At 43.7% G+C, this 15,395-nt stretch overlaps 2 protein-coding genes and 1 non-coding gene across 4 annotated transcripts; 2 read left to right on the top strand and 1 right to left on the bottom strand.

The window, feature by feature from the left end:
• The first annotated feature begins 56 nt into the window (after positions 1 to 56).
• LOC115493543 (U12 minor spliceosomal RNA) lies at positions 57 to 205 on the top strand. Its single transcript, XR_003958402.1, has one exon. It is a non-coding gene; the product is annotated as a U12 minor spliceosomal RNA (small nuclear RNA).
• A 1,560-nt stretch (positions 206 to 1,765) lies between these two features.
• On the bottom strand, positions 1,766 to 8,487 carry LOC100217693 (uncharacterized). 2 transcript variants are annotated; one of them, XM_012569101.5, is made up of 8 exons: positions 8,047 to 8,487; positions 6,375 to 6,701; positions 5,868 to 5,921; positions 5,487 to 5,576; positions 4,826 to 5,006; positions 4,117 to 4,200; positions 3,480 to 3,557; positions 1,766 to 2,442 (listed from the first exon to the last, which is right to left on the bottom strand). In XM_012569101.5, the coding sequence occupies exons 1-8, from the start codon at positions 8,346 to 8,348 to the stop codon at positions 2,191 to 2,193; spliced, it is 1,368 nt and encodes a 455-aa protein (XP_012424555.5). In that variant the 5' UTR covers positions 8,349 to 8,487; the 3' UTR covers positions 1,766 to 2,190. The 2 variants fall into 2 exon arrangements, with proteins under 2 accessions (XP_012424555.5, XP_032602171.3); XM_032746280.3 differs by lacking the exon at positions 6,375 to 6,701 and having other exon boundaries at positions 8,047 to 8,481.
• A 60-nt stretch (positions 8,488 to 8,547) lies between these two features.
• LOC100223480 (heat shock 70 kDa protein 12A) lies at positions 8,548 to 14,615 on the top strand. The gene is made up of 4 exons (XM_030262873.4): positions 8,548 to 8,945; positions 10,127 to 10,351; positions 10,704 to 10,875; positions 12,283 to 14,615. The coding sequence occupies exons 1-4, from the start codon at positions 8,664 to 8,666 to the stop codon at positions 13,341 to 13,343; spliced, it is 1,740 nt and encodes a 579-aa protein (XP_030118733.4). The 5' UTR covers positions 8,548 to 8,663; the 3' UTR covers positions 13,344 to 14,615.
• The last annotated feature ends 780 nt before the right edge of the window (positions 14,616 to 15,395 follow it).

Genomic DNA, 15,395 nt, shown 5'->3' with positions numbered 1-15,395 from the left:
CTGACCTATGGAGTGAGTGCGGAGCGGTGTCTCCGCGGCTCGGCGAGCTGTAGGTTATGCCTTAAACTTATGAGTAAGGAAAATAACGACCCGGGGTGACGCCCGGGTCCTCACTCCGAATGTGAGAGGAATTTTTGCGCGGGTACAGGTCGCCCCTGGGTGCCCCGCTTACTTCGCGGGATGCCCGGGTGCCGTGATCTGCCCGACTCCCGTGCCCCGAGTGCCAAGGACAGAGCTGCCGCGGCCGGGGCGTTCCGCGCTGCTCCCGGGGCCCCGCAGGCGGGACAGAGACGGGGCCCCACGTGGGCGCAACGCATGCAGAAATTCCGACCGGAGTGGAGATCAGATATTCCTTCGCCTGTGTTTGTCTCTTTTTGCTCTGCTCCCTGACTGGTCTTAACGAGGCTTAGAAACAAACCGCCATCCTTGCCTGATAAATACTTCGCGTGTCTGCAGGAAGCAATTCCTTTTCCGTTCTTCTGAGGGAGCAATTACACCGTTTAAAATCACGCCAAGAGTGAAAGGGAAATGGTGCCTTGTGCAGCTCGGGCAGCGGTGAGCTCCTGGGGCCCTCCGCGGCTCTGGGTCTCCCTGCGGGCCGAGGTGCTGCTGGCCTCCCTCAAAGCGCCCCTTTGCAGCACGGCACAGCCTCAGCTTCTCCAAAATGCGGCTTGGCTCCCGCCCGCAGCTCTGTCACGAGCTTCGCTTGTGACCCCTTTGCACCCCCGTTGTTCCCCTTCTGCCGTTTCCCCAGCACGGTATCCTGAGCTGCACTAACCCCGGGGCTTTTTTACTTCACTTCTTCTATTCCATAATAGATATTTCCAATGAAGTTATTTTACAGTCAGTTTCTCAGAATACTCCAGTTTTCTAAAAGCCAGTTTTCTTGCGCACACCTGGATCCCAGCTCATGTTGTCAGTGACCTGCAATATGCTTAGGGAATACTAAATTCCTGAGAGAAGCAGAGCAATTTGCTTGCAGAGAACTGCACAGAAATTTGCCTTTCTTTCTGGGGGCCCATTGAGAAAATCCCAGGGAGTTTGTGCAGCCAAGGAAACTGATAGATTAGAAAGAAAAACTGGAGAAAAGTATTTGGCAGGTGTTGAGTTATAAGTGAGTCTTGGGTCTTCAAAGAGATAGGAGTAGTTGTTGGTTGTTGTAAAGTTGTTTATTGCATGAATACATCAGTATTGAAGGTGAAGAGTTTAAAGTTTGTGCTAAAAGCTTTCTGGTATAGAGTCTTGATATTCTGAGTAGAAGCCGTAGTAGTTAGTAGGAGCAATTATCACCTTTTTTGTTCCCCATTGTAGGGGTAAATACATAAATTTATACATAAATAATCTAATCGGCTAAAAACAGGATTCTAAAAAATTCTTCCTACACCTATCCGAGCTTCATTCTAATGTGTGAAAGTAGTGTTAGTTTTTACACAAAATCTATGCATATAGTTCTATCTGTTCTATTTAGAAATGTAAGCAATGTTCTGCTATGTTTTTGTTATGTCTGGAACTAAGTTAGTTTTGTGAAAGGTAACACTACTTAACTTTAAACTAGACTTTAGGGTTTTTTACTAGCTAATACAGTTTCTTAAGGCACTTAAGATCTATTTCTACTTACTTAAAACTAAAATTTACACTCCTACTTCATGTCTGTGTGGTTTAATATGTTTTAGTTTCTCTAAAGGTTCCAATTCAATCCCTGTATTCCTTTCTCTGAGGCTCAGAGAGACTTCCATTCCATGCATTCCAACAGCAGGCACACAGCAGAATTTAAAGTCTTTTTTATTTGGTAATTCTCAAGTTGCTCACAGAATACTGTGTCACACCAAATCACATAAACATGCATTTGCCTCATTGCATCCCCATTATGCCACGGAATACAACTTGTAGATTTCTTTGGTCCAGTGCTGTGGCACGTGTGTAGCTGAAGGACTTTGGGAAAGGTAAATTGTACAGATGTGGGAAAGTAGGGGAGTGCTAACAGGCAGGTGGCCTTTGTGAGGAGACAATTGGAATAGCTTCAGTTTTTAATACAGGTTTGTTAATGATGATTTATCCTAGATGTCCCATGTGGGGGATGTCTAACTTACTAGCTCTGAAAAGTAGGCAATTAATGGGAGAAAGAAAAGCAGAGTATCGCATAGCAGCTGTTTCATCTTCTTATGGCTAAGTAAGTAATTAGCCCGACTCTCAAGTCATTTTCCTTTGATCCCAGACTACACCTTTCACAATAATTTCTTCCCCACGTTTCATTATGGGCCACAGAAGTGATGCTTTTTGCCAGTGCACTTCATCTTTCTTGTCCACGTGCTCTAAATGGTTTCTGTTCATCTTCCACTCAGCTTTAACTGGTGGGTCCTGAAGAAGCAGTAGACAATAAATTTGACAGCACTGCAGCAGGAACTGTGTTTCATTTTCAGTTCTTATGTGAATGGCAGCTTCCTGAAAATGAAATGAGAACAGTTTTATTATGCTGATGTATTGTTATATTGCCTCCCCGCTTTCATTCTGTGCAGCTGCTCCACAGGAACTAAGCACTCAAGAACTTGTCAAAGCTGCTGGTACTGTTTGAGTGGGGAATGCAGGGGTCCCAGGGTCACTTTAAAGTTTTATTTACTAAGTCCTGACTTCTAGATTGTGCCAGTGTCCAGCACTTGTCTCCATTTCCTCACAGAGAGATCTGCAAGGGGTTTGGAAACACCAAGCTCTTGGAAAAGCCCAGCAAGCTGCAAAAGGAGGAAAGCTCCTTTTTGGAAGTTTCATATATCTGTGGTATATATGTCATCTCTTCCACAAAAAAAGCCCACTAGAGACTTGTCCATGTGGATAGCAGGTGTCAGGGCTCTGTGCACATCAACAGCCTCTGCATGCTTTCCTCTGCCTTCCCAGGGGTTTGGCTGCATGTGTTCAAGGTCAACTCAGATTTAGCATGACCATATAACCTTGTATTCAGCTCCTGCAATAACAGCCAAACTGGCAGAAAGGGTGATGTGAGAAGGAGTTATGAGAAGCTTTATCTTCAACCACAGACTGGCCACCAGTTGACGCAGGAGTTGAGTGGTGGCTGGGTGCCTGACTGAGCTGTGGTGTTGGGATGCCTGTGCCCAGTCTTGCTGGTTCTGACCCACAGACCAACTTCACAGCTTGGTCTTGACCTGGCTGGTCACTGTGAGCTTGCCCAGCTGGTCACTGGTTTGTGGCTGACCCTGATCACCACCACTGGCTCTTTGCTCTTTACTCCTTGCTTGGGGCCAGTAGGGCTCTGCCTTTGTTGGTAGGGGCATCACCCTGCCTGTCCTGCTGTACTTCCCTTACAAGGTTACATGTACTTGAGAATACTTTGGGAGTATATGGGCTGGAAGAACCTGGCCACAAGTGGAAAACAACCCCATGCAGAAGGGACACCTATCATGTTTTAAATAACAAGCTGCACAGACAATTAACCATTGTCCCAGTTCCTGGGCTGTATCTTTACTCACTTGAACAATCTTCTTGTAAACCATTGAGTTTTGGTGATACTGTTGCCTGAGCAGCTTCATTATGTCATGCATCATCACCTACAGAACAATCATATCACAAAGCAGGCTGTTACCATGTGGTAAGGCAAATACAGGGAATTTTTGTTTCTCATATTGGGTCAATCAGTAATGGAGAAGTCACTCATTTCAGGCTTTGGAGGAAGGTCCCATAAAAGCAACACAGGGCTGGAAAATGCTTTCTGCACTCATATATGTGATTCATCCAGCTGGACAATTCAGATATGCAAGTGTATGGCTTTGGGATCATGTATCCCAATTTGTATTGTGGGACACAGAGTAATTTAATTTTGGAAGGCTCCCACAAGGATCCTCAAGACCAGGTCCCTGCTTCTCTGTGGAACAGCTTAACTCTTAGAGTGAAAGACCTGTTTTTCATCCAGTGCTGCTGTCATACCTAGGGTTGCTAGAGCTTGGCCCCAGACCTCTCAGCTCAGAAGTTATCCCCAGTGTCATTGCTGACAGATTTTGAGCAGCATCCTTAGCAGAAACAAACTTCTAAATGAAATCACAGGTGCCAATGGCCCTTTTACAGGCCTTTTACAGAAACATAAAAAGCCTTGGTCAAAGGTATTTTTACCTTATTTGAAGGTGGAATGTCAAGAACTTTAAGTATGTCATCTGCTCTCTTCTGTATATCTTTTTCACAGGCATCAAACACCCTCTGCAGTGCAAAAATAACAACTCATTACAGCATCAATCACAATGAAACCACAGGTGTAGTGTGCAAAGCTGAGAAAACTTCTGCATTAGAGTTAATCGTAGGGCTGCTAATTGATTGAAATACAGTCTTCAATAGCTGTCAAACTGTTTCATCAAGCTGCTTGTGTATTGGAGCCCATTCTTCAGCATTTGTGGGGTCTTATCATCACAGTCAATGCTAGTAATGGCCTCATCTCAGTCTTGTCCTTTAAGGGAATACCACTTGGCTATTTTCCTTTAGATCTCTCCAGCATCACAGCAGTGAGTCAGACATCAAAACGAGGTCTCCCAGCTATCAGTTCAAGCACTAACATACGGAAAGTGGATTGTTTTCCCACTTGTGCTTAACACATGTGAGAGATGGGACTAGTATTTGAATGTGCCCTTCTGAAAGGCAGGAGGAAGAAGGTCACTGTCAGTTTGGTCTCAACAGCATTCCACAAGCCCTGTTAGGCTGGAAAATCAGAGACCCAAACTGAGGCCCCAACCCTGTCTGGTTCTGAAATATAAATACTCAAAGGCTGCTATATGGCTACACCATAATTGATGTGACAAGAATCAAATGGAGCAAATGGACTTGAACAAACCCTAATGATGCGGCTGCCCTCTTCATAGGTCCAACGGTAGGGCATGGAGCTCCTGACTTTCTCCCATTCCTGTAGCCGGAGCATCTCGTATCTCTCCAGCACTGCAGACAAACGTGAAGGGTCACTGATGTCCTCAGAGTGTTGGTGCGTGGCCATTGCTTTAGTCAACATCTCTTGCATTCTAGGTCAAGGAGGATATTAAAAAATGTATCTAAGTCAAGATGAAATAATGAGCAAATGTAAATATTTTACTTATGAAACTGTTTAATGAATCCCATGTTTTCTACAATGCACTGCTCATTTATATTATATAGCTGGCAAGCAGCTTTTTTTGTGGAAAATAGTGCTTTCTCAGCTCAGTTTTGCATGATCATAGTAGAATCTGGTCAGAGTGGCATCTTGACAATGTCATTGCAGACTGGCTTCCTTTACTCTTTATTTAACTGGTTACCCCAAGAATGTCTTCTTCCCTTTGCAGAGCAACCCAAACCGTCTTCCACAAGTCAGTTATAAAGAGATGCTGGTAGGTTGTAAGAATGGAAAGAAGGTGTCTGGGCTGTCTGGTCAGAAACTGAGTCCCCAAGGACTGGAGGAAGCAAGAAGTATGTGGCTTTTCAGTGTAGAAACATAACTATGTCTGAAATATGAATAAATACCTTACCTTTCCTGTAGCTTTTTTGTCTTCTCTTTCAGCATCTCATTTTCCTCTTTCTCCTTACACAGTAATTGGATTACCCTTTCAGGAAGTTCTCTGAAACAGAATTGGGAGATCTCTTTATTTGTACTTGGACACTGGCACAACAGTGGACGTGCCCCTATTGAGTAATCTGTATTCAAGGATAAAAGCTCTGTGGTGGGAAAGCGCAAGAGCATCCAGGAAAACTCCAGGGGAGCTGAACATCTCTCCTAAAAGCTCCCACCCAGAATTTATGCTCAAATCAAGTGGGAAGATATTTACATCAAAAGAAATGGAGGTGTGGTTGTGAGCATCATAATGATTTTCCCCTCTTACACTGATTATTAATGTAAAGAATCACATTACCTGTTGTGACTATCCAGCAGGTTCAGTAGATACTGAATAGTGTCAGACAAAATTCTGTTCTCATTGTCCATCCATCCATAAAGGAAAGAAAAAAACAATAAACCACATTGCAATCAGTGGGCAAGTATGCAATAAAGTCTTAAAAAATGCACAAGCTAAACTTCCTCCCTCTAATTTCTGATCAATCCATAGGGAAAAGAAATTTAGAGACCAAAACTTGTCAAGGCTGTTCTTTGCCAGATGTGTGGTTTGTGATTCTGTAAGCCAATACCAACAGCGCAAATAAAATACCCAAAGTGCAAGATCTGCACATTACATGGTGCAAATCCAACAGCTTCTGTAAATTGGCTCTGGGTTCCCAGTATAGCCTGGGCAAAGTTTGTTGCTAATGCAGAGCCCTCCCTGTGTCTGGCTCATTTTCTGTCCCACCCGCCCTAGTGTGCACAGCTACATTTCATTGTAGGAGGCCACACTTAAGAGTGTAACTTTTGGTCACCGGACTCTCACGTTATTTTTTGGTCCATATTCTTCATCCTTTCGATTATTTCCTTTGTGTTCTTGCTGTCCACCTCTTTCATAATTTCAAACATTTCCTTTGTTTTTTTGTTGTCCATCTCTTTTACCATTGTGAACATTTCCTGTGTTTTTTTATTGTCCATCTCTTTTATCATTTCAAACACTTGCTTCATCTTTTTATTGTCGAGCTCTTTTATCATTTCAAACATTTCCTTTGTTTTTTTGTTGTCCATCTCTTTCATAATTTCTAACATTTCCTTCATGTTAGAAGTCTGGTCTCCATAGGCTAGTGGCTGCTGTGAGGTGTCAGATGTAAGTCTGAGTAAAAGAAGAAAAGGGAATTCCTATAATGAAGCAGGGTAAGCACACATCCTTGAAAAAAGTACTTTATCATTGCCAGTCCTGTGAACAGAGGCTTCATGGCTACATCCATGCCAGCAAATGGATCAGAGACAGGACAAAGGGCACACGGGTGCAGATTTGGCACAAGTGAGTTTGCATTCTCCCAGGTAATGCCTGATAGAGCTCAGAGGACTCCACAGGCTACCTTTGCCAAGCCTAAAACTCAAGCTATTTTTTCATGTCCTTGCTTGCTGTACTATTGTAACTTTTTCTACTTTAAGACTTTGCAGCTGCAGCTAGGTCTAAGTTTTCTGTTCTTCCTGTTTCTAAGGCCTGCTTTTAAAGCTTTCTATAAATCTTCTTACTTTTACTATTTCCCACACCAGGGTATGCTGAAACCAGGAGGGTTTGACTAATCATTAGGTCTGGATAAAGTGGGCAAGCTACAAGGACAGCTCCTGAAAAACAAACTCAGCCCAGATGTGCAGAGAGTAGGAGAACATCAAATGCAGGTGACCATTCTGCTAAAACCAACTTTGCAATGTACAGTTTTGGTTCTTTTTTAACAGAGGGCTACAAAGATCTGTGTTCTCAAGGTCATTTTTTATTTGTACAACTGCTCTGTGTCCTGTTTCCTCACAAGAATCCCAAATATCAACTATTATTAGAGAAACAGTCCCAGATTAAGTGCTCCTGCAGCTTGGATCCAGGTGGAGCAGAGAGCAGGCTCATCCCCAGAACCAGATGTCAGAGCAAGCCTCAGCATGAGGCCTTACCTTTCTTTTATACCAATAGAAGGCTGAACAGCTGCTGCATGGGACTCTGCTGCCCCTCTCAGTATTACTCCTTCCCACTGAAGCACATTTTGCTTTTGTTTACTTGGGTTGATTCCTTTCCAGTTAAATCACTTCACTTTCAGTCTGTCACTGAAGACACAATCTTTTTCTTTAAGCTAAACAATCCAGTAAAAAATTTATATTTTAGTCCACCTATCCCTGCAAAATTGATGAGCTCAGAGTCAGAGCCACGAAATCCCAGATCCTGTCACACTCTTTATACTGATCTTTCTAGTTTCTCTTCCTCTTGCACCAATTTAAGATCTGCCTCCCACTTTGGAGTTGAGCTGAATTTGGGGACAGTAACCATCTCTGTGATGGCTAAAAAAGTTAGGAAGTAGGAAACAGAGCTCTTACTGAATATTTCACAGTCAGAAACTGTTTGCAATTCAGCACTCATGCAACTCTCCAAGAAACTTTGTAGAAATATTCAGACCTAGGAAGATTAAATAAGATTATCCAGAGACACCCCTTGTGTAACCTACCTGCTGCCTTCTGCAGTTGTCTTTCTGAGATCAGTGTCCTCACACTGTCTTTCCAATGCCTTTCTTCTTCTGTTGCCAGAAACATCGCGTGTATGCCATGATTCTCTTCCTCTGGAGCCAGAAATGTTGGATGTACAACACACTTCTCTGTTAGAGCCAGAACCATTGGGTATAACCCACTCTTCTTTGCTGGAGTCAGAAGTATCAGGCGTATCCGACATTTCTGGTTTTCTGTGGCTAAAAATGTTGGCCACAACCCACATTTTCCTTTTGCTGGAGCCAGAAGGTTTCCGAGTATTCATGCAGCAGCAGAAAATGTTTGTTGAAATGTATGGGGAGCCCTGAGGACTGTTGATGCTGCTGGGAGTGCAGAAAGCTACTGATAAGACAGTTCCCTAACAAAGCACTTTGCTGCTAGAAAAAGCGGAAGAAAGCCCTGTTTCTTTACAGTAAAAGGCACAATTTACAGGATATCTAGAGTTACAGCTCTCTCCAGCCAATAAAATCAGGGGAGAGTGACCTTCTCTCTGCAGTATCAGTCCTTTCAGTTTCAGTTCAGACCCATTTGTTCGCTCGTCTCTGCTCCCAGAACTGCACACCTCTGCACTGCAGTGGCCATGGCCAGCCAGTCAGTGTTTGTCGTTGCCATAGATTTTGGCACATCCTACAGCGGGTACTGTTTTTCTCTTGCTTCAGGTTCAGACCAAATCCGCCAGGTTTACTGGGGAGTAGAGCATGGGTTAAAGACCCCAAAGATGCCTACGAGCATCTTGTTCAACCAGAAGCAGGAGTTCAAATATTTTGGTTATGATGCTGTGATGAAGTACAAGAGCCTGCCCTCCAGCCAAGCTGACAGCTGGTACTTCTTCCAGAACTTCAAGATGCAGCTGTACAACACGGTAGGTGGAAGAGTTACTACTAATGGGGGTCGGGGCTAAATTTATTTGAGGGGTGGGGGTTAGAGAACCCATGAAGAAAGCTAAGTTTGGTTGATGAGAATGAATGAACACAAGTATTTTGATGAACAAAAGAAGAAAAATTGTTTTAATTGCCAAAAGCTTCCTTTTTTGTCTAAAGACAATAAAATATGACTGCATACATGGGTGAAAGCAAGTACCTGTTTCTAACACAAAGCTGTCCTGTTCGCAAGGTTGACAGAGAAACTGGTCTCTCTCTCTGACTCTCTACCTTAGTCCTCAACAAGAAACAGGGATCAAGTGAAATTTCCTATAAATCAAAGGAGATGGGCAGTCTCGGGATTACCTAAGATCTCATCCCATGTTATACAGCTCCCCCTTGTCTCTCTCTCTCTTGAAATGTTATGCTGAAGTGAATGTAAGGGTGTCCAGCTGTCCTTGAAGCCAGCAGTGTCTTTATCAAATTTCTCTCTGAAGGCTCTGTGCTGGTTTGGAATAGTTCACAGCTTTATCTTGTTTGCTTATTCAGCCAAACACCAGGCTACCTTAGGGCCTTCCTGTCTGCTCCAGGGTCCCACAGGATTCTCAAGGACAGAATAAGGCAGAACACAAGGCCAGTCCCAGGAAAGACCTCAGGTCCTTTCTTTGGTGGATGGGAGGCCTCTTTGAAGATTTTCCTCCCCAGGACAGCTGGGAATGATGTGGTCTGTCACAATGTCACCTCTGGAGTTGGTTGATTCTCATTCATTTTCAGCAGGGGCTGGAGAGAGCTTTTAGTTCAGAACTATTTCTCTGGAAATAGGTTTTCTTCACCAGTTGCTCAGGAGCAACTGGTGAAGAAAAATTTCATTACAGAACCACTCCCTACTGGCTGTTCAGGAATCTATAGGATCTACAGAGTCTTTACAAAATTTGGCCTAGGATAAACAGCTGAATTATCAACCCCATTGACATTTTACGTACTGAATCACAGGTGTGGTGGGTAAGCAGTTTGGTAGCTGACCTGTGGCACTTAGACTCAGCCACAGTGGTGAAGCCAGTGCTGGGAGTTTGGTTTGGAGACAGGGGTGTCTGGGTGCCTTATGTGGTGCAGTGCTTGGTGTGAAGGGGACAGGTCTCATACTGACACTGCACCATGTGACCCTGGGCCTTTTTTTCAGTAGAATGTCACACTTGGCATGAAGCTGAAAGCCACCAATGGAAAGTTCCTTCCTGCCTTGACAGTCTTTTCCGAAAGCCTGCGCTACATGAAGGATCATGCTTTGAACACCATTAAGGAAGCCTCTTTCCAAACCGTCTACAGCGAGGAGGAGATCACCTGGGTCATTACTGTCCCAGCCATATGGAATGCTGCTGCCAAGCAGTTCATGCGTCTGGCAGCAAAAGAGGTAAAAGAAGGGCTACCCCATTTCCTCAAATTACCTTTGAAGGTTTCTTTGTCCAATTGAGCCACAGGAACGCCTCAATATCTAAACAACAATTATTTCAAATTTCAGTCGTTGGGCAGAGAAATCTTCCACATTGAGGGTGGTAAGGGAGAGTATGTCACCAAATGGCAGTACAACAGCTCTGCCCTTTCTCCTCACCAGGTAGAAATGAGCCCCACAGAGACCAGCGGTGCATGAACCACCACCCCTGCATGAACTGCTGGGGTGAGAACAGTGTCTCTAGCAGGTGATGGTCATGCAGCAGTTATCTCACCCCTTTCCTTGACCTGACTCCTCTCTTTTGTCATTTTAGGCAGGAATGATCTCTGACATGCTCTCTAGGAACCTGATCATTGCCTTGGAGCCAGAGGCTGCATCGTTGTGGTGCAAGCAGCTTCCACATGAAGGGTTTATGGCAGACAGCAGTGACAAGAAGAAGTTTGAAGACTCCCCTGGGATCCAGTATATTGTCGTTGACTGTGGAGGTAAAATTTTCCCTGTTTAACAGGTACCATTTTTGCTGGGCATGGTGCACGGCTATTTCACAATATGGCCAAAGATTCCGGAGCTTGGATTCCACTGCTGTGCTTGTCATGGTTTTTTTTAGTGTTATTTCTCATCTAATGAGATGCTGTGAGCAGGAAGAAAAATAGGAGGAAAGAAAAGGATTGTGTCTCACACTGCAGTGCTCTTCAGGCCAGACAGTCATAACACGAGGCCCTGCCTGAAATGCAGATAAAAATTAAACCTCACAATTTTAATAAAGATTTGTAGGGAATGGGTATGTTTATTCACAGTGCTGTGGACGCATGTCAGGACTCATTGCCCTTTAATGTACATGTGTAACTCTGAGAACTCTTGATCCTTTTTTATTACTCTTACTAATTTCTATATGTATAGAATTTCACAATAGGTTAATGCATATTCATTCTGCTGATTTTACATTACACTTACAGCTAGTTCCACTTGTACTCAGTTTTTGTTAGAAAGTACAGAAAGGACTCTTGGGTCACTCTGCCCTGTCTGTTTTAAAGTCTAAGGAGTCTTTCTTATCTCTTATCTTTTAGTGTGGAAATTTGCATTCTTTCTCCTTAGCTGGGGTAGTTCTGCTAGGGCTGCAGTCATGAGACTAAACAGCGTATTTTGCAAGCTTAAAGTGGCACATTTTACCTAAATCCAAATGGATTTCTACCCTGTTAAATTTTTACTCTGTCTCGTGCCTTCTCACCAGATCAGCTGGCACAGTGTCCCAGCATCAGCCACCAGCACGCACCACGTGCTCTTGTGTAGCCTCAGCTCGTAGCCTCCTCTCCAGAAGCAACTGTAGTTAGTGCCCAGTGAAGTGACCAAAGAGAAGAGCTAGCAGGCACTGGAGAGAATATAATTAAGAATATTTGATGAAGCACTTCTCAGTAATATCTCTAGATTCCTTAGGTTTTTTGGTGTGATGTGAATTTTCTGCCAAGAGCAGTCTGGTTGTTGCGAACAAATACTGAAAAGGCATCAAGAGGACCACAAGTTGCTGAGAGTCTTCTCAACACTGCTCAGGATTCAATCACCTATGTGAGGAGCCCAGGCTTGGTTTGTGATCAGACAGGAGATTGGCTTGTTCAGTGAGCAAGCCGGAGCATCCAGCTCAGTTATTATACAGAAATAACTGTAGGAGCCTTGTGAGACCAGACTTTTAAACAAAAGTGCATAAATTTAAGAAATCTAGAGAAGTACAGGCAATAGCAGAAGAGTGAGGATAAGGAAAGAAAGTGGCAGAAAAGCACATATGTCAGTCAGGAATTCAGCAGATAAGATTAAATTCTGTGGAAGCTCATGTACTTTAAAGCAAACAGCACAATTAATTTGAGTCTCTATCTCTATGTGTGTGTTTGCATGTGTAGGTGGCACTGTAGACATCACAGTACACGAGATCCAACAAAACCATTACCTAAAGGAGCTACATAAGGCAACTGGAGGTGGATGGGGAGGCAACAGAGTGGATGAAAACTTCATCAATTTCCTCAAGGAAATATTCAGTGATGGCGTATGGGATGAATATGTGAAGAAGCACCCTACTGAATTACAAAATATGATGTACAACTTCAGCCTACAGAAATGCTCTGCTAGCAGGGAGGCAGTCTACATACATTGCTACTACAACCTGACCAGAGTGGCAGGGTCCAAGAAGGACATCTCCCAGTTCTTTGAAAAAGTACCAGGAACTGTGTGGTGTAATGGGACAATCATGATTACATATGAGAAAATGAAGAGCTTCTTTGACTACAGTATCAACAATATCATTTGTGCTTTGAGGGAAATTCTTTGCAAACCTGAGATGGACAAAGTCCAGTACATTTTACTTGTGGGAGGCTTTGCATCCAGCATCATCCTGAGAGATGCAGTCAGGCAGGCCTTTAGCAGCGAGTATCATATCCTTTGTCCCCTGGAGGCCCAGGCAGCCATTGTAAAAGGGGCTGTTTTATTTGGAGTTAATCCACACATCATTACCTCAAGAATCAGCTGTAGGACATATGGCTTGTCTGTATGTGAGAAATTTGATAGTGCTATCCATGATGCCCGTAAACGGAGGGTCTCAAAAAGTGGTGACTATATTTATTGCACAGATATCTTCGAGAAACTGGTGGAAATTGGGGAGTCAGTGAACATACATGAAGCTGCCCACTATGATTTCTTTCCACTAGAACCAGATCAAACAAAGGTAGTCTTTGCTTTCTATTGTACAAAAAACCAGAATGCTCAGTATGTGGATGAGGAAGGGATGGAACAGCTTGGTTCCTGTGTAGTGCCGTCACCAGACACATCGCTGGGGAAAAATCGCAGGCTAAAGGTGGAGATTAGATTTGGGCTCACTGAATTTAAAGCCACATGTACTGATGTTACTTCCCAAGAAAGTCGGACAGTTATAATGGATTTCTTATCTTGTAATTACTCATCATATTGAACACATCTTAGATGCCTTTTCCAACCATTATAATTCTAATAGTTCTATGACTTCTGCAGTAGAGGAGACAATTGGACCAGTAAATCCATCATTCAACTTTCTATTTACACAGGAAAACTACTGGTCTGATTCTCTGGTTCCTTCCATTCCTCACCAACCACCCTTTCAGTCCAACACCTCATTTTCTCTTGTATCTGACAGCAGGTTTTTCTGCTGCTTTATCTCATGCCCTTTTAGCTTGCATCTTTGAACACAATAGTCCATACCACCAATACAATCATCTGTGACCTACCTGTCACAGATGGAAAACCTCTGGACTGGTGTCTAACTTACACATAAAGCGGCCCATAGCTGTTTATTTTAGCCTGATGTCTTCTTGCAGGTACACCTTCTCTTTCTCTGACATCAGGTCACTTTATCTGAAGTCTAGGTTTAATTCTGCTAGGGGTGACATTCAGTGGATTTCTACTTTCTTCAGAATGTAATTTCTATAAACTCTATGTCATTAAAGCTCCAGTGTCCCATACAAGGGAGTTGAGTGAAGTCTAGGGGTTTCTGTCCAAACCTGTGCGAATGTTGTTTCCATTTTAAATTATTGGGTGGTTCAGTCTCATTAATTGGGCAGATATGAATGCCAGATTGTAACATTAGACATGAATGGTGCATATGCTGCTGCCTGATGCCTCTGTCCAGCTCTGGGCACTCTGCATCTCTGATTTGGGCAGGATATTTTCTATATCTCTAAAAACTGATTTCTTTACTCCTGCTTGCAGCACCTGTGCAAAAGTTGAACACTGTGAAGGCTTCATGGGCCTACATTTGTCCATAAAAAGGATGCAGTCCTGCAGTGTGCTGGGTATGGCTGAGGTGGAGTTAATTTTCTTCATTGAAACCTTTATGTTGGTGGGTAGTTTGGGTCCAGAATGATGCTGATAGCACACTGATGGTTCAGGGTGGGGTGGGGTTTGTGGAGTTGGCTTTCTTCCCCTTTACTAAGGATATAAAGTTTCTCTGCTGAACACCAGCCTCCACCAATGCAAATTCTTGGTTAGCTGGATCAAGTGCAAGAAAACTCAGCACTGCCATCCTTATTAGTTGAATGATCACATTAGAGTCACTGCTGAATGTTGTTAATCATGAGAGCAGCATTCAGAGGACTAACCTGCATATATGCTATGCCCTATGATATATAAAAGTGGAACGATTTTGAAATTTCTATCTTTGCTTTCACATTTAAAATGTTAAGCATGCAATAAAAATATTCACAACAGACACCTGTGTGCATTTCTACTATGTTGGGTGGTACCACTCTGTACTTTTCATACAGGCTATTCTGGGGGCTAGGTCCCAAGAAGCTGAGTAATCCTGCTTTTTTCTTACCCTTTGCATTTGGTATTTTCACCAGTGGAAAGCCCAACATGGCTCCACCAGAGCTCACCAAGGCCCTGGAATGGGAAGAGAAGTGCAGTCTGGGAAAGTGGCAGCGGGGAAAGCCTTTCCCACCCATGTGCTAGGTGGGCTTTGGGATTCAGACAGTGACACTGACAGTGGTGACTGCAGCTCCTGGTTTTGCTTGTTTTGATGAACTGATTATGTTGATAACCTCAGACACTGAGCATGAGCAGATGCAGATGTGTGTCCTTTCTGTGAAAGCAGCACTGAGTGTCAGGGTCTTGGGCTAAGCATCCCTGAAACCTGGCAATATGGGGGGCTCTACCCTCCGCCTGACACTACCACAGGTGTTGGGAAAATAAAATTTACACCTGCTGAGTCCCTTGCAGCCATCCTCTGAGACAGCTGTGTCTGCTGAACTGGGGATTAACCCCACTGAACAACAAATAGGTTGTTTATGCTAAAAATCACAGAATCACAGATCTCCAAGTTTCAAGGATAAGGAAAAACACTGAGGTTTGCAGTGCCTGTAACCAGGACATCAATGAGCTCTAGAGATGTGATGGCTGCTGGATCCTAAATGGCTGGGCGAGTAGAAGGTGCTACCCATTTCTGTGGCTGCATCTTTCCAGCTGCCTTCTGCCTAAAGCATGTGATTTC

The sequence above is a fragment of the Taeniopygia guttata genome, chromosome 1A (genome assembly GCF_048771995.1).
Source record: "Taeniopygia guttata chromosome 1A, bTaeGut7.mat, whole genome shotgun sequence".
In the NCBI taxonomy this organism is placed as follows: Eukaryota; Metazoa; Chordata; class Aves; order Passeriformes; family Estrildidae; genus Taeniopygia; species Taeniopygia guttata.
This window is presented reverse-complemented; position numbering and strand designations above follow the sequence as displayed.